The following is a 22,126-nucleotide window of genomic DNA, read 5'->3' as shown; positions in this document are numbered from 1 at the left end:
TTGCTCTCAAGGAAGTTCTGCTCTCGGATATCTGTGCTGGAATTTTTTGCGTATCAACGCTGTCAATATATATCTTGCATAGTATATATTTTTTGTGTATTTTATCTTATCTGTTGTTGTCATTTTATCCCACGAAGGGGATGCACTCAGATTTTGTTGTACATATGTCCAGTGGCAATAAAGGCATTTGATTTGATTATCCTTCAGAAATCATACGACTGAGCACTCTTGGCGGAGCACTGCTCTCTCAGAATGCTTTTCTTCTTCTTATTCTGTTTTTGCTCAAACGATGCCACTACTCTGTAAAAGCATAGCAGGTGTCAAAATGAGCTGTATGTCTTCCCAATGGAATTTGATGGAAATGCTGCTTTTATATTTGTGCCAACATGTTTTATTGTGGTCCACACCCTCAAAGTCCCAATTTCACGTATTAACATGACTCCCTTATCACTTTCAGGCTCTGTAGTTTTGCTTTTTTTTAAACATCAGTATACATGCCCGACACAGCAGACTGAAAGATTTTATTGTGATTGTTCTGAAGGTGACTATGATATGGGTAATTCATGAGTTACAGAACAAATGTAAAAATGCTAATGTGGTTTTTACACTGGTCTGCACCAAACAAACATGCTTCCTTACATCTGTGTCCCTCTGTAGCCATGCTTGAATCTACTGACTAACCATTGTGTGTTTCACTGGCTTAGGCAATGCGCATTGGACTGCTCAGTGCTGAGACGCTGCAAGGTGGATCCTTTAAAGCTTTGATTTTGGTGAGTGCATGCCTCTGACTCAAAGCTTTAATTCACGTGGGAATGTTTGTGCATGTTTGTTAAATTCCATGCCTTGTTTTAATGTCATTCGTACCCGTTGTTGCCCTGTTGTGGGTTGGGCTTAATCTTCTCATGTGGTCTCTCCTTCCAGACAATACTGCTGAGTGTGTTTATGTTCCAAGTGCTGAGGACTGTTGGACTGAGGGCGTTCTCCATGGCATCTGAGACGTACACGTCGGGCACACACTGTGCCGCCTTCGTCACCTGTCCAAACGACACAGTTGCTAAAGATTTGGCCAGGTGGTTTATTCAGCCAGACGGTTGTCTTTTTTTAGATTATTGTTGTTTATCTTTTTAACATCTCTATACAATAATTGACAAAGTGAAAGTGTGATGTCCTGCTTGATTAGAATTCATTTGAAGTCAAAAGGGTTCAGCATTTTTGACAGTTTTTTTCAGTTGTGTTTGATTCATTTTGTTCTTCTATCTCATAGGGGTATTGTGGAAAGAAAGCTAGCTGCTTGTGTCAACGTTGTCCCAGCAATTAAATCTATGTAAGTTCTGACATGGCCACTTTTCAGCGTAATGTTATACTGGACTGTGTCGGTTATCTCAGTATGCACAGGTTGTTTTTAGCAGAATTTGAAATGCGCTACTTCGGCTTTACATCTGAAATCATGTTGTTTTCAGATATGAATGGCAGGGGAAGATTGAGGAGGACAATGAAGTGCTTCTGGTGAGTGCTGACCAATTCTTGCAATTGTCCACTGTGAAATTTAATTTGAAATGCAGCTAAATCCTATTTTTACAACGATGGAGCAAGTATGATCACTGCTAGTACTATTCCAACTTACTTGTTGTGGCGACAGCTACCTCTGTTACCATTAATGCCATTACATGGACCACAGGATTTTTCTTTTATTAATTTCATTAATATGATTGATTAGAGGAGGTTCTTGAAAGGATTGGCTGAACAAAGTGTCCAAAGCATGCACAGCTGTAATGGACACTTCTACAAAATACTGAATTAAGGATCAAAATACTTTCATAAGTTGAAGATTTGAGGGTTTTGTTTTCATAAATTTGCATAAAATGCTTGGGTTTTTTTGTCATATGTTATTGACTGTGGAAAGATGGGAGAAAGAACATTTACATTCATTTAAAATTAATTTATGATGCAGTAAAGTGTGCAGAAAGGGAGGACGTGTGACTGCCTCTGGCAACTGTAGATAATAGTGCAAGTTTAGCAACAGTGTCACCGATTTAAAAAATACTTTTTTTTATTCTTTTCTAAATAATTTACACACAGTTGCACAGTTTTAGACATAAAAGACTTAGGACAACAACTGAACCAACCTTAAACAAATAAGACTATAGAAGGGCTACACTTTTTAATTTCTTGGCTTATAACAGATATTAACAAGATGTGTAAATAGAAGTGTGTAAAAAGATGAGAATCTGGCATCCCTCCTCTTTATTTACTCTCTGTTGAATGAGTCAGCCCTGAAGCTCACATTCTCAGCAATGAGTGGTGTTTCAGTAAATGGCTTGTTCACACTGACTGTCCTTAAACTTACAATTGATTGTTAAAAGTGCGTGAAGAGACAGAAATTAATGGCAGTACTGCTCTTTGTGGACTGTAGCTTTCCACAGTGGTACGTTAGTGATGTCAAGGCTCATTAAGTTTGGAAACCTTAAATGCTTTGATTTCAGAAAAGATTGTTATATACTATCCATCCATCCTCTATACACCGCTTTATCCTCACTAGGGTCGCGGGGGGAGCTGGAGCCTATCCCAGCTGACTCGGGCGAAGGCAGGGGACACCCAGGACAGGTCGCCAGTCCGTCGCAGGGCTACATACACAGACGAACACTCACACTCACATTCACACCTACGGACAATTTAGAGTACTCAATTAACCTCAGCATATTTTTGGACTGTGGGAGGAAGCCGGAGTACCCGGAGAAAACCCACGCATGCTCAGGGAGAACATGCAAACTCCATGCAGAAAGATCCCAGGCCCACCCCGGGATTCGAACCAGGGATCTTCTTGCTGCAAGGCGAAAGTGCTAACCACCACGCCACTGAGCAGCCCTGTTATATACTACTTAGTTTCAAATTCTTATATCTTTTGTCCATTTCACTTGTTAAATTTTATACAGGGTTAGGGTTAGGTCGCTGATGACATCATATGTCTGCTGAGATTCAATGAGGTCACAGTGACAGATTATGTAATGGTAACATGATGTTATATCTTCACTCACACGTCACACTGTTTTGAACTGTGGCCAATGCTAGCTTGCTCGTCCATCGTGTGCATCACTTGGAAAGGTGATTGAGCAGAAGGGGGTCGAGACAGACTTCGAGGATCAGACCTGTCAAAAGTCATGAGCATTAATGTCCTAAAACTCAGAATGTGAATCATCAAGTGTCTGATGAATTTTCTCCTCATCTAGATGATCAAAACAAGAAGTTCCAAGGTGCCTGCTCTTGCCGAATACGTCCGGTAAGTTTCATTTTTATCTTTTGCCAAAATACACCTTACTTCAGCTTAATGGCATTATATTGATCACCTTTGTGCAGTGGAGGAGTGCGAGTTGAAGACTCATTTTTACCTGCTCTGTCTGTGCACTCGGTTGACTCGTAACTTCTATTGTCCTCTCCAGCTCTAACCATCCTTATGAGGTGGCTGAAGTCATCAGCCTGCCTATTGACCAGGGCAACCCGCCCTACCTGAAGTGGATAGGAGACATTGTACCTGAGTAAGGGTGGACTGACAGATGAGTGGAAGAATGAACAGATCAATGGATACATGTAAAATTGCATCTGAAAGTACTGTGAAATTTGTTTTAAAACACACACCCAGTGTTTCAACACATTAGACATATTGTGAACGCTGCCATCCCAATCTGTACCATTGGTAACTGCATAAAAGCTGGGTAGTACAAGGTTCCCCATTGTGTGACTTTATTTTTTTGAAATGAATAAAAAAAACATTTTCTAACATCCTCCTCTTTTTGCTGTGATTTCATACTGTAGTGTTTTTACCTCTAGAGGGCAGCGTTGGTCTGTCGGTTTCAGAGATGAGCACCGCAATCTGCTTTAGTCTTGTTGGAACCTGAAAGTGTTTAAAGTGAACAAACATCATTAAAATTCTTATTTCTTTAGGAAGGGCAGTGGTTTGAAAGAAGGCAGAAGAGTGTTTTTCATTGGTTTCAAGTATTTCTTGGTGAACACGTGACAACAGTTACATTCATGTACATATTACAAACTGGAGTATTATGCAGTAGTTCAACTGACATGATTGCATACAACACTAGGTTTTATTTCACTTTGAATTACTTACCAATATCACCTGTAAACATTTATTTAGCCCACTGCCAGCAGATTACACTTGGCTTTGGTACTTCACCAAAGCTCTGACGACATGGCTGACAATACAACATCGTAATACTGAGAAAAAACAAAAAGAACAAGGTGCTCTTGCAAAATAGCTTGACAGTCAGGGGTTTGACCTAAGTCTATAAGCCTTAAATACAGGAAATACAGAATTTGCAATACATTACAACACACCTTTACTGATTACTACCATCATCTAGTTTCTTTACATTGCCTGGACCATCATGTTGTCTCACTACACCTAAAGTAGAGAGTACTACAAGAAAATATCCCTGCTAAAGAGTAGTGAATTTTCTTCTCTGCCTAAAAAAAAACCTCTATTAATCAATGCAGAAAAGGTAATTGTCTATGGTGTGTCAATATTTAAATATCAGTTCTTCTCTTCATCTGATGTTCTGTTTAATATGTGTGAGGTTGTAAATTATTTGATAGAAAATTTGGCGAAAATTTAGAGAAACAAACACATTTTTTTCAAATCCAGTTCAGACTCGCTACACATTTAAAGCAGAAAGAAAATCACAGAGATTTTAACTGAGGTATACCTATTTAAAAAGTATTATTGCACATTTGTCACAGGTATGAGCCAAAGCAAGCAGCTGTTGGTTAACCTTAGAGACTTCCTCTGGTGGAAATCAGCTTTTGAACCTTGTTAACCCTGCTTTATTTTGTGCACTACAAGACACATCACAAGGGAAAAAAGCAGCCAACGCTATCACATTCCTTTTTGAAACTGCAGTGTACTGATGAAGGTCTCAAAAACACAGATTCAGACAGATGGGGTTTCGTATAAGACAAACCAGAGGGAACAATCCTTGGGCTAGGGCTTTCTGTGTCGTCAGTCTTGGAATTGTTTTCCGATTCAAACATGTACAGCTGGATAACTCCAATATTACAGCTTGTCATAATGTAACAGTGTTTGAGCACAATTATATGTGAGCTGGTGTGGTCATGCTCAGTGGGGGAGAAATGGGTGGAGAAAGAGGTGGAGATTTCATACACACGTGGACAAAATTGTTGGTACCCCTCAGTTAAAGAAGGAAAAACCCACAATTCTCACTGAAATCACTTGAAACTCACAAAAGTAACAATAAATAAAAATTTATTGAAAATTAAATAATCAAAAACAGCCATTACTTTTGAATTGTTGATTAACATAATTATTTAAAAAAACAAACTAATGAAACAGGCCTGGACAAAAATGATGGTACCTCTATAAAAGATTGAAAACTATTTGACCAGAGTGATATGATTAACTCAGGTGTGTCATTTAATTGACATCACAGGTGTTTCCAAACTCATAATCAGTCAGTCTGCCTATTTAAAGGGAGACAAGTAGTCACCCTGCTGTTTGGTGAAAAGGTGTGTACCACACTGAACATGGACAACAGAAAGCGAAGGAGAGAATTGTCCCAGGACATCCGAAAAAAAATTAGAGACAAACATCTTAAAGGTAAAGGCTATAAGACCATCTCTAAACAGCTTGAAGTTCCTGTGACAACAGTGGCTCATATTATTCAGAAGTTCAAGACCCACGGGACAGTAGCCAACCTCCCTGGACGTGGCCGCAAGAGGAAAATTGATGACAAATTGAAGAGACGGATCGTTCGAATTGTATCCAAAGAGCCCAGAGCAACCTCCAAAGAAATTAAAGGTGAACTCCAAGGCCAAGGTACATCAGTGTCAGATCGCACCATTAGTCGTTGTTTGAGCCAAAGTGGACTTCATGGGAGACGACCAAGGAGGACACCACTGCTGAAAAAAACTCATAAAAAAGCCAGACTGGAATTTGCAAAAATGCATGTTGACAAGCCACAAAGCTTCTGGGAGAATGTCCTTTGGACAGATGAGACCAAACTGGAGCTTTTTGGTAAGGCACATCAACTCTATGTTCATAGACTCAAAAACCAAGCATACGAAGAAAAGAACACTGTCCCTACGGTGAAACATGGAGGAGGCTCAGTAATGTTTTGGGGCTGCTTTGCTGCATCTGGCACAGGGTGTCTTGAAAGTGTGCAAGGTACGATGAAATCTGAAGACTATCAAGGCATTCTGGAGAGAAATGTGCTGCCTAGTGTCAGAAAGCTTGGTCTCAGTCGCAGGTCATGGGTCTTCCAACAGGACAACGATCCAAAACACACAGCCAAAAACACCCAAGAATGGCTGAGAGAAAAGCGTTGGACTATTCTAAAGTGGCCTTCTATGAGCCCAGATCTGAATCCCATTGAACATATGTGGAAGGAGCTGAAACATGCCATTTGGAGAAGACACCCATCAAACCTGAGACAACTGGAGCTGTTTGCTCATGAGGAGTGGGCCAAAATACCTGTTGACAGCTGCAGAACGCTCATTGACAAATACAGAAATCGTTTAATTGCAGTGATTGCCTCAAAAGGTTGTGCAACAAAATATTAAGTTATGGGTACCATCATTTTTGTCCAGCCCTATTTCATTAGTTTTTTTTTTTTTAATAATTATGTTAATCAGCAATTCAAAAGTGATGGCTGATTTTGATTATTTAATTTTCAAAATTTTTTATTTATTGTTACTTTTGTGAGTTTCAAGTGATTTCAGTGAGAATTGTGGGTTTTTCCTTCTTTAACTGAGGGGTACCAACAATTTTGTCCACGTGTGTAGATCTACAGATTCTAAATGAAGCAACAATGTAGTCACATTTAAACTGTTTGGAGACAGGATAAAATTATGTTGATGTAACGGAAACTTCCTAATATACCATTTTAGAGGTGAGGTTTAGGGGTTTATTCAGTGTCTAAACAGGAGCTTTAAAAGGAGGAAAGCATCACTTTGACCTACAGCAATAAGTAAAATGTTCGTATGTTCAGACACTCGTAGCTGCTGCTGCATAAAAGTGCGTCTGTGAAAACCAACTACCTTTGTGTTCTGTTTTCCTCTTTCAAAAGCAAACACAGCTGACATTTTTCATTTCACAATAGTCATTAGTCATGTTATCTCCCACTGGGACGTGCATTAGCAATTTACGTACGAGATATCAAAGCAACACTGATGATAAAGCAGACCTCCACTGGTGCGACCAACTCTCTCAGCTGGTTACGCCTGAGTCAAATCCTCTTTTCTTCGACTTGTTTTTATAAAGACCAGCTGCACACTGCTTTATTTATGGCACACACAATAGCTTAATAGCTTGTTTTATGCATCAGGAAGGGACTGAAAAGTCCTCCTTTCCACCACTGTGACTAAAGCAGTAGCTACCCATGCTGGTAGGAGACATAGCAAAAGTTTTTCATTATCATCATACATTCGCACTTGTTTGCAATCTGGAGCCCTGTGCAGTGATTGAAGCCCTAACCACCAAAGTTTACATGGTGACACCAGTCTCTGGTGGCCTTTTTGGTGTCAAATCTAGACTTCTGACAATTTTAAGGAACCACAGCTAGCAGAACATTCTCATTCTCAAGATTGAGGGTGATAAACTGAGACTAAAAATACTGTTTCTGACAATAACTGCATTCATCCACTTTCCAAGGTGTAGTGTTTTCTTTATGTGTTCTTGCCTTCTGTCAGCTTTCCCTAGGGTTCAGCTCAACATGGTTAAAATGGTGCCTGCTTTTAAATTGTTTTTACACTCAAACCATTGCAAAGCGACTTGCATTGATACTGGCAGACTGTTACATGATACACAGCAACTTCACAGACTTGCACATTGTAATGCAGTCACTCCTCATAAGAAGCAGGTACCGTCATCCACTGCAAACATTCTCTTACAGATAGCTGATATCAAGCACAGAGTTTTGATCCAAGAATTCGTCAGAGCCAGTACCCAGCTCAGACTTCCCCCTCTGCACCACCTGGGTCCTTGAGGCCTCTCTTACTCCATTTTGGTTTCCATTGTGTGACGTTTTGCATATCTCTGCCAGCTGCATGGCTCCTTCTGTTCCATTGATTTCCTCCTCTTCTTCACCAGAGTTTTTCCTGTGCACACTGGTGGCTCCCTCACTTTGTTGCGGTTGGAGCACAATGCCGCCCCACTCCTCTGTGGGTCGCTGCACCTCAGTGCCGGCCCTGTCGTTGCTTTTCACCCTGCGTGAAGTGCGGCACAGGGCCTTCCTGAAGCCCCTCTTGAAGTTGTCAGACAGAAATCCGTACAGTATGGGGTTGGCACAGCTGTTCGCATAAGAAAGCACGACAACAAAAAGTACAGCCCCCTGAAGTCTCCAGGCAGGACCACGAGGAGGTTGAGGATGTTGAGCACATAGAACGGTAGCCAGCAGAAGACAAACACGGCCACAACAACGACCACCATCCTGGTGATTTTACGCTCAGACTTCCTGCGTCTGGATGATGTGGCCTGTGCCCGTTTCCCAACACTTCGCACCTTTGAAAGACAAGATGAATTAATTTTAAAAACACAATTTTACAAGTAATAAGCCAGCGCACCCAAATGAAAAGAAAAGAACACACTTTGTTTTTCCAATTAGCATCTTGCTATTGTTTCTGATGATATGGCTGGAAAGACACTGCTTTTTTGCCTCTTGATTGAACTGATTGTTTAAATATTACACAAAGTACAGACAACTGTGGAGCAGAACTTTTTAATACAAAACTATTGAAATCTCATTTTTCTCCTCAGAACAACCTATACCTGGAACAGGGCGCTTCTCCATTATCACTCTACGTATTTTGCTTTGGTACAAGCACCCTCTGGGACTATTAGTAATATCATCAGAACAGTCCAATTATATGGGATAATAGCATGTACCAGTGTGTTCACTGAGTTCATGATGAAAACTGTTCAAAATGCTTCTCTGCATTGTAGCTTCATTTAGAAGGATTTCAATGTGAATAGGAAAAAACAGACTTTTTTGCAAAATTAAAAATGAGACAGTGTTGTGCAATAATCTTCCAAAGGGAGAGGAGTTATTATCGCTTTTTAAAGTCTTTTTTTGTTTGTTTTCTCACAGTCAATTTGATGTGATTCACGCTGCACTGACGTGACCATATCGATCAACAACAGCACTGAACACAATAAAAACAGACAGCTGTTTAAATATCTGGTTCTTAAAGGCATAAGCCTGTTTATGTTCAAACTAACTGGAGAAGTTAACCAAGATTCTTAAGGGACACAACTGCTGGGAACTTAGTTTTAAGCTACAGAGCTTAAACGTTTGTGATGTGCGCCACTAACAGCAGGAAGAGGATAAAGTTTATGCTGTTGGCAAACAGCTGAAATGCGATTCCATGTGGACTGAGGATCAGTTTGGGATTAATTCAGCAACTATGACACTGAGTTTACTTAACAAATTCAACAATGAAACATTCTGAAATGATGATCCCTCTTATTTCCCTGGGACATTAGGTATTATAGTATCTAAGCCATCTGCCAAGCCAAAAATAAAAGAAGGAAACTGATTGCAGGGAAACATGCTGGAAATAATTAAAAGTGGTAGTCATTTATAATTGAAATTATTACAAAAAATTGAATGAAAAAACAATTCCAAATCAAAATAGGAGCTCCTAGCACTTCCCAACTCAGTTAATAATAAATGTAATCGTATAAATGTAACCATATACACAGTATGTGTTGCTGTACCTTGACGACGATCAGCAGGTAGCACAGGCAGATGACCAGCAGGGGGCAGAAGAAGCCAACAGTGCACGTGTACACAATAAAAGAAGTCTTCCACACTTCTGCTGGTTCAGGCCACACGATGCTGCAGTTCCCATCATCCTTCAGCACATCTGCAAACACCACCACTGGCAGCACCACCACAAAGGACCCTGCCCAGACTGTGCCACTGATAGCCTTGGCCACATGGGGGCGCCGCCACCAAGAGGACCGGATGGGGTGCACCACTGCCAAGTATCGGTCCACTGACATCACAGTCAGACAGAAGATGCTGGTAAACTGGTTGATGGCGTCCACTGTCATGACCACACGGCACATTAGAGATCCAAAGGGCCACGAGAGCAAAGCGTTCTGCGCTGCCAAGAAGGGCAGACCCAGCATAAAAAGCTCATCTGCAATGGCTAGATTGAGGATGTAGATGTTTGTGACTGACTCATTCTTAGTGTAGTTGACGACAACATGGATAACCAGAGTGTTCCCCACCAAACCAACAATACAGACTATCCCATAAATAAGAGGGATGAAGATTCCAGCCAGACCAGGGAGGGATCCAGGTTTAGTTTTAGTGCAGTTTGGGCAAGTGGCGTTAAAGAGTAAAGAACCATTGGCTGGGTTGAGACTGAGAAGCGGTTCAGAGGTAGTGGACAGAAGCAGGAAATGGGAGTAGGGGGGAACAGAGTTGTTACTCCAGGCAGCTGTCGGGGCTTCCTGAGGCAGCAAAGAAACCTGTGTGGCCTGGATGAGCTCCATTGTGGTGTTAAGGCATGTGAGACTCCAGACGTTGGCGAGATCCAATCAGTGACAGGTCAGCAGACCTATGAAGAAAAGCAACATCAGTAAATTTTGTACATTTCATGCACAGAGGCAATCTGAAGGGCTTCATACAATAAAGGTGTAGACTGACATTTGACGAACTACAATCACTATTTTTTAGTCAAAACTTTGACAGAGTTGAAGTGAAAGATTCTTAGAATTGTTAGGGGACGGAAACAAGGAGGCAATTAGCATAGCTTAGCAAAAAGACACATTGGAATGAGAAACAGACAGTCAGGTTCTTTCCAGAGTAGAATAATGTCTTTACTGAACCTCAGTAGAGCTGCATCATGTTTGTTTAATTTGTGACAATTTAAAGGAATGACTTTTTGCTCTGTTGGAAAAGGTTAGATCAATAATATTTGCATTCTCATATCCATGCAAGATAAATCTATAGCCAGAGACGGTATAAGATGGATGTAATGACTGTGATGTCACCCATTGGTTTAGAAGTTGTTCCACATTTGACATCTTTGACTGAAGCCTAGCATCTAGTGGATGCACCATTGTCTGCAATTACAGCATTCAGTCTGTGTTGCTAGATCTTAATCAGCCTGGTACATCTGGATCCTGCAGTTTCACCCCATTCTTCTTTGCAAAACTGTCGGGCTGCAAGGAGATCATAAGAAAACAGCCTTATCAAGTCCAGCCACAAATTTCCGCTTAGATTGAGATCTGAGCTCTGTCTCGGCGGCTCCAGAATTCACTTTGTTGTCTTTAAGCCATTTCCATGTACCTTTGGCTGTATGATACGGGTCACTGTTTTGCTGGAAAACAAGTCTTTTCCCAAGTCACAGTTCTCTTGCAGACTGCATCAGGTTGTCCTCCAGGAGTTCGCTATACATTGCTGCATTCATATTCCTCTCTACCTGTACAAGCCTTCTAGGGTCTGCTGCCAACAAACATCCCCACATCATGATGCTTTTTATATGCACTGTATGTCCATCTCTGAAGGTAGCCTAGTGTAAAGACTGGAGACAAGGGAACAGCTAGCCTTGCTGAGTAAATCAATTCCGCTGAACAACATCTCTAAAGCTCCCCAGTAACCTGTTAGAAATGGTGAGTTGACTCTAGAAAAGTTTAAACACAAGGAGCTGCGGTTTGTGGGGTTTATTGCTGGACAGTATCTTAGATGGAATCAGTGTCAGGCAACTGACAGAAGTGCTAAGTGGTAATTAAAGATTAAAAGGCAGTAAAAATGGTAAGACACTGAAAACAGGTTTTAAGTATGGCCACAGTCCTCTTGTCTCTAGCCTCACTTTCTCATATATCTTTACTGTCAGCTCCCTTGAATGGTTATATTTGCATTTTGTCTTATGTCAGATACAACTTCTTAATGAATATACTTAGAGGGTATTTGGTCGAAGGGCTTGGTGACTAGTACTTTGACCTTGCATGTAGAAGATCCCCAGTTCGAGTCCTGGTCTTCCTGGGATCTTTCTGCATGGAGTTTGCATGTTCTTCCTGTACATGCATGGGCTTTCTCTGGGTTCTCCAACTTCCTCCCACAGTCCAAAAACATGCTCAGGTTAATTGGTAAATCTAAATTGCCCGTAGGTGTGAATGTGAGTGTGATTTTTGTGTCTGTATATGTAGCCCTGTGACAGACTGGTGACCTGTCCAGGGTGTCCCCTGCTGTCTCCCTAAGTCAGCTGGGATAGACTGGATTGATGGATGGTATTTGGTAGGCAAATGTATAAACTGGTAGTTCTCTCCCCTTGCTTTCTGTCTTTCTGCTATACTAGGCTAATGTACAGATTCCATCAATGTTCTCATCTTCCTGTCAGCAACAAAGTGAGTCGTGTATTTCAAAAAATGCAAAACTACTACAACTACTCCCGACTTTCACCAAGAAAAAGAATGGATTATATATTATACATGCATTTAAAATGGGGTAAATACCATTTTTAACAGGAAGGGAGAGAAAGGATAAGAAATCACATGCATGGACACTGACACATTGACAGTTTGTTCTTTTAGAAACTGGTGCGGAGGTTGATGATGTGACCAAAAGTTCAAAAAGTTTGGTCCGATCTCAACCCGGCAGCCTGACGAATACTAACTACTAATAAACTAAACAACCCTTCTTCCGTCACAACAAAAACAAGCCAGCGCTGGAACAGAAACATAGAGCATTTAGTTCCATTAGTACAAGTCTTGTTTATGAAGCCATCACGACTTCTTAATAACCACCATGCCACACGCAGGCACACCCTCATCCCTCGCAGCCATGGCTAATAATTGGTGCTCCGTTAGGAACAAAATGTACCGACCTGTCAGTCCTCCACAACTCTGACTTAACTACATTAATACGTATATGAGGATGATGGGAAGAGATGGGGGAAAAGACGATAAAGAGAATATGAGGGGTTTAAAACAAGTGAGAAATATTGATAGGGAATATTACACTCTGTTTGGTAATTCTTTTTTTTTTCATCTTTTCCTTTGCACCTTTTTAGTATTAATATTTCAACAGGCATTATTGGAACAAACAGAAATAGAAAATGTTAGGCGTGTGATTATGTTTGCTTCATTTCAACCAAAGGGCAGCTACATCACCACCCAAAAGTCATTTCCTCTGTTCAAACAAAGGAGCAGCGAGATGTACTGTACACCTCCTTCTAGGCCAAATGTAAGAGTTGACAAGAGGTCAGGCTCTCAATTATTAAATGTAAATACCAGAGGATTATAACTGTTGTGTGTCTGTGAGGTGATCTGAGCTACTCAGTACTTCTACAACCACCACAAAATATATACACATACTCACATAATGCAGAAAATATATAAATATTGTTATTTTTTGTAATTGAAATCCATTTTGTAACATGTGAGGAGCAACTGTTCAATTGATTTAAACTGGGAAAGACGAGACAAAAGCTGGAAAAAAAATATATGTGGAGTCTTTGGCGATTAAAACCCAATGGGATGTCTTCTTTTTAAGGGGGTGATGATGTCATGACCTACACAAGAACATCCACCGGAAAAGAGTCTAGACACTTGTAGTGGTTGTGCAGGGGTGAAGAATAATGCTGAACCTCTGAATGGATGCGATGAGGGGATGATGAGTTTACGGGAAGGATGTACGGATGCCGGTCCTGATGAGAACCAGAGTTGAATGGCTTGGAGGAGGGTTGCATCGATCTGCTACTGAAATGTCAGCTGACTGCAGCAGAAAAAGGAACAATTTGTTTTTTTTTAAATGACAGCATTGGATTGGAAAGGCTGTGGCAAAATCTGATTGGTTTAACAGAGGGAGGAGCAGCATCAGTCAGCTGATGTGATGAGTGTCCCCTTAGGGATCAATAAAGTATTCTGTTAGGTGTGGGAAAAGAGCAAGAGAGAGGGAATTTTATCGGATGGTCTAAGCATGAGATAGCTGTTCGCTGCATCAAAACAAAATATGATGTTTGACAGTGTAGAGTTACACAACAATCACGTGGTAGAAAGGCACAAAACTCTCCAATACTTTAAAAGGCGCCAATTAATCTTCATTGATTATTTTCAGGTAAAGTCAGCTTAAGTGGAGCAATGCAGCACAACCAATTAAGCAACACTGCTCAAGTGAAGTAGCCTATTGTAAGTGCCCACAATGAATCAATATTGTTATTGACTGAAGGTAGAATTGTAAGAATATTTTAAATCAGCTAAAACACAGCATCCCGTATTTCAACTCTGTGTCAAAACAGCAAACTAATTTGTAAATATCAAACAATCAAGATGTGGGCAATCTATTAAAAAGACTGACTTGTTTTTAATAAATGAAGAGTGAATGAAAGAATATTCTAACTTAAGTAACACAGACCTCACATGGGCGTCCAAGATACAGAGATTTGTGTGTACTGCAAGGACCTTAATCTGGTTCATAACCTGGTTCTGTAATAATGCATTCTGAATGATTGTATGGCCTGTATTTTCTGTGTAAACAACATTCTAATCCAGCATTGTGACTAAAGCAATGCATTTCCTGAGCTCTTAAAAAGTCCAACCCCAGTTACATATAAAAATATGACATATTCAGTTACAGAGTCTATACCCACGGTTAAAACATAGATTCATTCTTTTTTTTTAACTACCACATTTGTAAAAAAGAAAAAAAAAAGTTGCATAACATAAAGGAGCCAACACAAAAGGCTCAAGACAATTCTAAAAATCAATATTTCTTCTTTAATCATAACAGCTGCACCCTGAAGGACACTGTGTAGCAGCTGGTATTAACTGCACCACACTTGTATCCTTTTGTAAATCCTATGTGGTTACAGCTCCACTAAAATGCTTTTTACTAAATCTATACAGTCACTAAATGTCCCACTGAAGACGAGCACTCCCTTACACATCGGCAGATAGCCTCTGAATGGATGCGATGAGCCAACTTGCCAACTTGACTTCACCCTTGCAACAGCCGCCCCCGTAATCTCCGATAAACACAATGAGACCAGACCGACAATCTTCCTGTCCAAAATGCATTACCTCTTTTGTCTGCCATTGTGTGGCCAGCTCTGACAAAAACGTTCTGGGAGACGTTGCTATGGTAATGTGAGGTCAAGACGAGGCTTAAAAGACCCTGAACAGAACAAATCAAAGAGATAAACGTGGGCCTGAATGAATGCTGATTGAAGAGTCAGTGGTCTTTACATTCACGTACAAAAGCAACAATGGACACTGTGTGTGAGGGCACAGGGGTGTGTGATATATGCTTTTGTGAATGTGTGTATGCAGAATCTGTTCCCTGTGCGTCTGCTGAGTGTAGATACCAGTTGAGAGATGTGAGGGAAAAATTTATGTGGCCAGTTTCTTATTATTTACAAGCTGATGTTAGTTAAATTGCTCATCCATCCATTATCTGTACACCGTTTAATCCTCATTAGGGCCACGGGGGGCTGGAGTTTGTCCCAGCTGACTCAGGGCGAAGGCAGGAGACACCTGGACAGGTCACCAGTCTATCACAGAGCTACGCAGAGAACAAGCACACTCACATTCACACCTACGGACAATTTAGAATCACCAGTTAGCCTCAGCATGTTTTTGGACAGCTCAGTAGTTGGCACTGCTGATTCCTGATTTGCATCTCAGCCTTCCTGGGATCTTTCTGCATTGAGTTTGCATTTTCTCCATGTGCAACGTGGGTTTTCTCCAGGTACTCCTGCTTCCACCTCCAGTCCAAAAAGAAGGAAAGGACTGTGGGAGGAAGCTGGAGAACCCAGTGAGAACCCACGCTGCACAGGGAGAACATGCAAACTCCACACAGAAAGATCCCAGACCCAGCCTGGGACGCGAACCAGGGATCTTCTACGGTTCCAACAACAAAGCAGATTGCAATCTTCCCTTTCAAACAGATGTTTCTGTTGTCAAACTGCATTTTGTTTCACATTTTGAAAGAAAGAGACGATGAGGAAATGCCTCCAGTTTAAAAGAGCCACAAAGTCTGCTTTAGGAGGTGGAGGCAAAACGCCGGCACAGAGTTTTCCCCCAGGAAACTGAGCTCTCATCTATGGGATCATTATTTTTAGACTCAAGTTGTTTTTTCTCACTTGATGTTTGGTGTCATGGTTTCGGTTAAAGTACATGCTTTTACAGACATGTGTAGAGCTTCTCCTCCAGGGTGACAAGTCCCTCCATGTCTAATGTATGACTGATGGAATGAAATGAAGCGATGGTAAAGCAACACATTTAGCTGCAATGACTGAAGATTGTTTCAAAGGAAAATATTTGTAAAATGTCACTGAGAAATGTAATCGGGTAGAATGAGGGCTTAATCATACATGAACACATTCTGCAGGAGATAGGTCTGCATATTTGCCCAAGTCAAAACCCAAGATGGGACATAACTACCAGAGTCTGGATTGTTGTTTTAACCTGAAATGTACTCCAAGGTAAATATTCACATCTCACAATACAGGCATGGAGAAAGTCAAGCTCAACATTTGTTAAAAAATGAGACTTGAAGTTGTTCTTCCACAGAATGACTCTACAAAGAACAATTTGTGCTCTCAGGTTTTCATAATAGATGTCTCAATATGTCACGTTTTAGTTTTTCATGTTTATTTGAGAAATGTTCCTCCGTTATTCTACTAAAAAAGGTTAAATAGTCCAAATACTCACAACTTCACTGTTGTGTTTCACCTCCTTACTCTCGGTCTCACTTCCAGCTGACAAATGTCAAACGTACAGGTTTGAATTTCAGAAATGAGAAAACATCTTCTGTTTGTCATAATGTCTCTTGGATTTTCTCTAGTTTTGTACAAAGTGGCTTTAAAATTAGTCTGGGACATCTACACTTGCAGTTTATTGGTTCTACTCCAAATGGTCTGTATTTGGTCAGATGGGATTTAAACTGGAGATATTTACTCACTTGCTGAAGCAAAAGGATTAAAGTGTAAACAGTCAGGGTAAGAATAAGCATAATCCAATACTAGCATGGCTATTAAACGACCAAAAACAGTCCACAAGCTGTCATCATTTTTTTCTTTCCTCATCCTTTTTATTATTAAATTACTAAGCACTCATTCACCTTATATGAACAAAGACTGGACATGAATAGCTCCTGTGTCAGAGCTCCATCTGATTGAGCTCTATGCAAAGTGAGTGAGGCGGAGTCGATTTGTAACAGTATCAGCTTCGTGGTTTGCGTGTGAAATGGACAAAGCAAATGTCTTATTTGTATGAATGAGATTGTAGAAAAGGTGAGTCCTGGTCAGATAGGAAAAAAAACGGATACTTTCTGAAACAATTATTGTCACAGGACTTTGGTGAAAAGCCGAGATGTACTCATACCTCCAAAGATACATCGTATTCAGAGATTTACAGATGAAGCGACAAGTGTTTGGAACACAATAATAGTGGATATTCTGTGGTGCTTTTGGAATTCTTTTTACCTGCTGTGAGCTTCAGCAACACAACCTACATTCAAACTCAACAATTTAGTAACTGATGTCTAAACAATACATTTCCTAACGGGCACCTTTTAAACATCAGTTCCCATGCTGCTACAGCTGTGACTTCACTGAAATGACACATTTTCAGACACCATTTCTGTTTTAAAACCAAGCCTCAATTGAGCTTTAACCTCTGTCACATTGCAGTGCCGATTAACCTCTCACACAGACAGAGGACCTCATGAGAGATGGTAAACATGCCTTTGAATGAATTTCAATAGCTGACTTTCCTGAAAGCGGTGCTGTTCTACTGACAGCATTGTTGACTGTGTAGGAGAGGCCTCTTCATGATGACACGGTTGATAGTGGGGATGGAGAGATGTTTTCTCCTCACTGAAATCCTGAGTGATGCCGCTTCACACAAACAAGCTGCTAATTATATTAAGAGGCCACAAGGTCACCATTAAAACAAACGTGTGTTTGGTAAACAAATGAATTCATCCTGATTGCTCAAAGGGCCACTGATTGCTGTTACGCTCGATACGTGCAATTGGTTTTTGTTTTTACGCTTTAATTTTTAAAGAGTAGCTTAAAGAGCTTCACCCACTTTACCTGCATATTTAAGAAATGCAACAGAGGAAGCAGTGACTGTAGGAGGTAAGGACTGGAGGTTATGTGGGGTGTGATGTGGAATGTCAGGGCACCCAGGGGAGACTGACTGGCCACCACTGAGTGTAGCATGGAGAGACAGGGTCGCTGCTATTAATACTCAAAACAGTCAATTAAACAATGTACAAATAGGGTTTAAAGTATTGCTTACTTGCCACTGTCAAGGAGAAGCCAGACAACCAAAGTTTCAAGTCCAATCAGACAGTTACAATCAAGATCTGAACAGAAAAGCAGGTTTTATTTCTCCACCTACATATTTTCCACAGTGAAAACACCTGATCATCACATCTGATGACGATGCTACGCAAAACCACAACTGCCAAGCACAGTTGTGCCCCTGATAATGGAAAATATGAGTACAGACACACACAGTTGCCTTTTGGATAAGCATTCCCACACTGGAGGCTGAAATCCACTCCTGCATCAGTGAATTTTCACCATATGCCGCCATATGAAGAGGAAACTGATAAATACACTGATCTGCCACAATGTCCAAACCACCTGGTTGATATTTTAGAGTTCCCCCCTCATGCTGGCAAAAATGGTTCATGGACACATTACAGCTTGAGGGTGTTCTGTGGTGTCAGATAGAGAATTGACATGTCGTTTTAAAACATTATGTTGCAAAATTCAGATATATTCCCTAAGTTGTTTACCACTAATTGGCCTTTGTTACTTCCGGTCCTCTGTGTTGAAGAGTTTGTCCTCTGCTGATCATTCTGACTCTGGTGCAAATGTTAACCTCAGCATTAGATGTGTTTGGATTGGGTTTGGAGTCAAGTTTAACACCAATTTTTGTATGGTCGGAGGAGGCCGCTGTTGTTGGAGGGCAGTGCTTGGCCTGCAGCAGTGTTTAGGTGAATGTTACATCCATATGAATGCAGGACCCAAGGTTTCCCAGCAGAACATTCAGTTGGAACATAATGATCAGTGTTACTGTCTCTACCTGTCGGTGGTTTTAATGTTATGGCTGATCAATGTATCCAATGCTAGTGCATTTTTGGTTGTCTGAGATTACATGTATGTATACACTTTTTATTTAGCTGACAGATGATAGAATCTTTTTTTTTTTAGAACAAGAGAACATCAGTGGAACAGAGATACACCATCAGTTAATTGTTTGTCCATCAGTCTTATTCCCTGAGGCAGTCTCCTTCCTCTCTTGCTGTTCAATTAACGGATTTGCAGGGTTTAGATCCACATGTCTGCCTTCACACGCCTCACTAAGACTAATGATGAGAGCTCACAGATTGGCCGGATGCTGATCAATACTTTCACAAGCTCCACAAGCAGATAAAGACAAGACAAACGAACGTCACAGAACCGTTTTGAATATAGTTTGCACATATGCGTAGACACGTGGATAAACATACAGGGCTCACATTCACACAGTCACATGAGTCATTTAGCCCTGAATGAGGGATTAGAGACTTTACAGCATCCACAGTGTACACAAAGTGGATTTTTGGGAAGGTATACGCTACTTTCCAGTGTGTTTCTGTTGACATGCTGTACCACCGTCCTCCTAAACTCAATATTAGCAGCGATTATGTCCTCCTCCCACACAGCATGCAGAACACCGGCAGACCGTATGAATTCATGCCAAATTGTCCAGATGAACAGAACACACTAAAAAGCTTTGAAAGCAGCAGAGTGGACCAATTAAATAAAAAGCTCACGTTTCCCCCAGCAGACTGAGAGAGAAGCAGAGAGAAAAAAGGGTCATGGGAGGCTGAGTATTCTTTTCTGTTTCACTGCAGTCCATTAATTTCAGCAGTGTGCCTCCAATTACAGGTGCAAGCTCAAACAGATAAAAGATTGGGGAAATTTAAACACTGGATCAACAGCGAGCACTGCAGCTGGTTTCTTATCAGACTGGAGTGGAGGGGATTTTATGATACATGATTCCCTCCTTCCACTTCTCTTTTTTCCCTCTCCCATCTTCCCTCCTGCCCTCTTTATACCTCTTCTCCTTTCTTCACCTCTTCTTGTTTCATTTCTCTCCTCTTTTATTAACTCTTACAGTTAAACAGTTTTCTTTCCCTCTTCTCTCTCTCTGCTTCTCACCTCTCATATTTACCTTTCCTTCCTTTTTCCCCAGCTTTTATCCATCTCTCCACTCCTTCTTCTGGTCCTTTGCTTTTAGTGATTCCCAACATTTGTAGCTTGTGATCCCTCAACGCAACTAACTGTCATAAATGTGGACATGAGGGAGGATTTTTCCTGCACAGATTGTTGAAGTTAAATGATTTTTAGAGTCCCAGTCCAGTGATATATAAGCAAAGGGCCTTTTGTGACCCCTGAAATTATCTTGGGGCCCCCAAAACCACAGTATTCCTTCATCTCCATTTGCTTTTTCTCAGGTGTACAGTGACTTATTTACACAGGAGTGGCAGAAAATGTGAAGGGAAATTTTCTTCATTTTTTGATCAGCAGCATGACTAAAACTAATCCTATCCAAACAAAGCAATGTCTGACATATTGTTTAATAGTGAAATAAAATAGATTTCACATAAAGTTATCCAGAGAGTAACAATGTTTCTCTCAGATATATGAATACAAATACCTCTGTGTAAAATTCAAATGAAAGTGTACGGACTCCAGCACCTGTTATTAAAATGTGTGTGGAAGTTTATTACAATATGATGTCTAATCACACCATAAAACTCGTTCTGCTGTGATCTAGATGTGTGCCGTAAAAGACAGTTTGGCTCTGTCCTGATAAGCAAACGGCGAGAGGAAAAATTTTACTAAGTGATTAACATAACTCAACGTCTCATTTCGTCGCCATCAGTTAGTTCAGTATCATTGTCTGACAGTTTGAAATTAAAATGAGCGAGACAGAACACACAGCAGAGACAGCTATCACAGTTTTGATAAAGACAAAAAGAATGTCCTTACCAGCATCCACTCAGTGGGTTTTCACCAGCGCCGTGTAGTCCTGCTCTCATTACATGTCACAGACTGTCGCGGTGGTCGCAGAGCTGCGTCTGTGCGCTCAGAGCGCATGAGGAGCCTCCACCCTCCATCCCTGCGCGCACACTGCCAGGACCCTCATTGACGAAACGCACTCCAGCTGTCACCATCTCCCCACCTCCCCTTTAACACTGATTCTGGAGAGAATTACTGATGGGTTGGAAAAACCTGTTTATTTTATTTCTGCTCCCTCTAGGACCTGCAGCCCCAACTGCAGGGTCTCCTCTCACAGAAACCAAAACTATGGTGAAGTATGTAGCTGCAAATCAGCTTATAAGATAAATGTTTCCAAACCAATCACCAGAATATTTTACACCAATAAATATTTGCAGAAGGTGAGCAGATGAAGGATGTAATTACAGTCATGAACAAAGGTTTACATACACTTGTAGAGACCATGTATACCAGAGCAGCCTCCTGTAACACTTTATTATCTAGGAGGGAATCACTGAAACACATGCATCTTTGTCACAAAAAAAAACAGAAATCAAACTAACAAAAACAATGGTACATTTTATTTCTTTTATAGATTTTTTTAAAGGTCTTCTAAAATATGACAGAAATTTTAAGCAGTCGTTCCCCTAGTAAAAAAACATCTCCAGAGCATAATACTACCACCACCATGCTTGGCAGTAAGCTTGGTGTTGTTGGGTTAAAAGCCTCACCATCTCTCCTTCAAACATCTTTGCAATCATTGAGACTGAGAGAGATTGAGACTTTAAATCCAACCTCAAAACCCACCTGCTCAAACAAGCCCACTCACCTTTACTTCCTTTCCTTCTTCTCCTTCTGTTGTTTTAAAATTGCTAAAAAAATTTTTTTAAAAGTTTTTAAAAATTCTTGCGTTTTATACTGTACATTTGAATGTGTTTTATCTGTGTTTCCTCTATGGTGACCTGACTGTTCTCAAATGCACATATAAATAAAATCTATAATTATTATTATTATTATTATTATTATTATTATTATTATTATTGTGGCCAAATTACCCAGTTTTTGCTTCAGCTGACCATAGAGGTCTTCT

The 22,126-nt window shown here is 40.6% G+C and overlaps 2 protein-coding genes across 2 annotated transcripts; one reads left to right on the top strand and one right to left on the bottom strand.

The window, feature by feature from the left end:
• The first annotated feature begins 626 nt into the window (after nucleotides 1-626).
• On the top strand, nucleotides 627-3,779 carry LOC127533443 (protein CutA homolog). Its single transcript, XM_051946531.1, has 6 exons — nucleotides 627-770; nucleotides 922-1,070; nucleotides 1,265-1,324; nucleotides 1,461-1,506; nucleotides 3,228-3,277; nucleotides 3,438-3,779. Exons 1-6 carry the CDS (start codon nucleotides 708-710, stop codon nucleotides 3,535-3,537), a joined length of 468 nt encoding a protein of 155 aa, XP_051802491.1. The 5' UTR covers nucleotides 627-707; the 3' UTR covers nucleotides 3,538-3,779.
• A 3,007-nt stretch (nucleotides 3,780-6,786) lies between these two features.
• LOC110962116 (somatostatin receptor type 5-like) lies at nucleotides 6,787-21,179 on the bottom strand. Its single transcript, XM_051946511.1, is given in 4 exon segments — nucleotides 6,787-8,336; nucleotides 8,339-8,521; nucleotides 9,737-10,587; nucleotides 21,028-21,179. Coding segments are annotated over 3 exon segments (1,398 nt in total). The 5' UTR covers nucleotides 10,523-10,587; nucleotides 21,028-21,179; the 3' UTR covers nucleotides 6,787-7,907.
• Nucleotides 21,180-22,126: the final 947 nt, after the last annotated feature.

The sequence above is a fragment of the Acanthochromis polyacanthus genome, chromosome 3 (assembly GCF_021347895.1).
Source record: "Acanthochromis polyacanthus isolate Apoly-LR-REF ecotype Palm Island chromosome 3, KAUST_Apoly_ChrSc, whole genome shotgun sequence".
NCBI classification, from domain to species: domain Eukaryota; kingdom Metazoa; phylum Chordata; class Actinopteri; family Pomacentridae; genus Acanthochromis; species Acanthochromis polyacanthus.
Note: the sequence above shows the minus strand (reverse complement) of the source record. Positions and strands in the feature narration are given on the sequence as shown.

What these genes read in the sequence shown, in the direction of transcription:
- LOC127533443 (XM_051946531.1), top strand. Translation starts at nt 708, where the DNA reads ATGCGCATTGGACTGCTCAGTGCTGAGACGCTGCAAGGTGGATCCTTT. An exon ending in CCTTTAAAGCTTTGATTTTG is followed by an intron (nt 771 to 921) that starts GTGAGTGCATGC and finishes CTCTCCTTCCAG; the next exon opens with ACAATACTGCTGAGTGTGTT. An exon ending in AGGACAATGAAGTGCTTCTG is followed by an intron (nt 1,507 to 3,227) that starts GTGAGTGCTGAC and finishes CTCCTCATCTAG; the next exon opens with ATGATCAAAACAAGAAGTTC.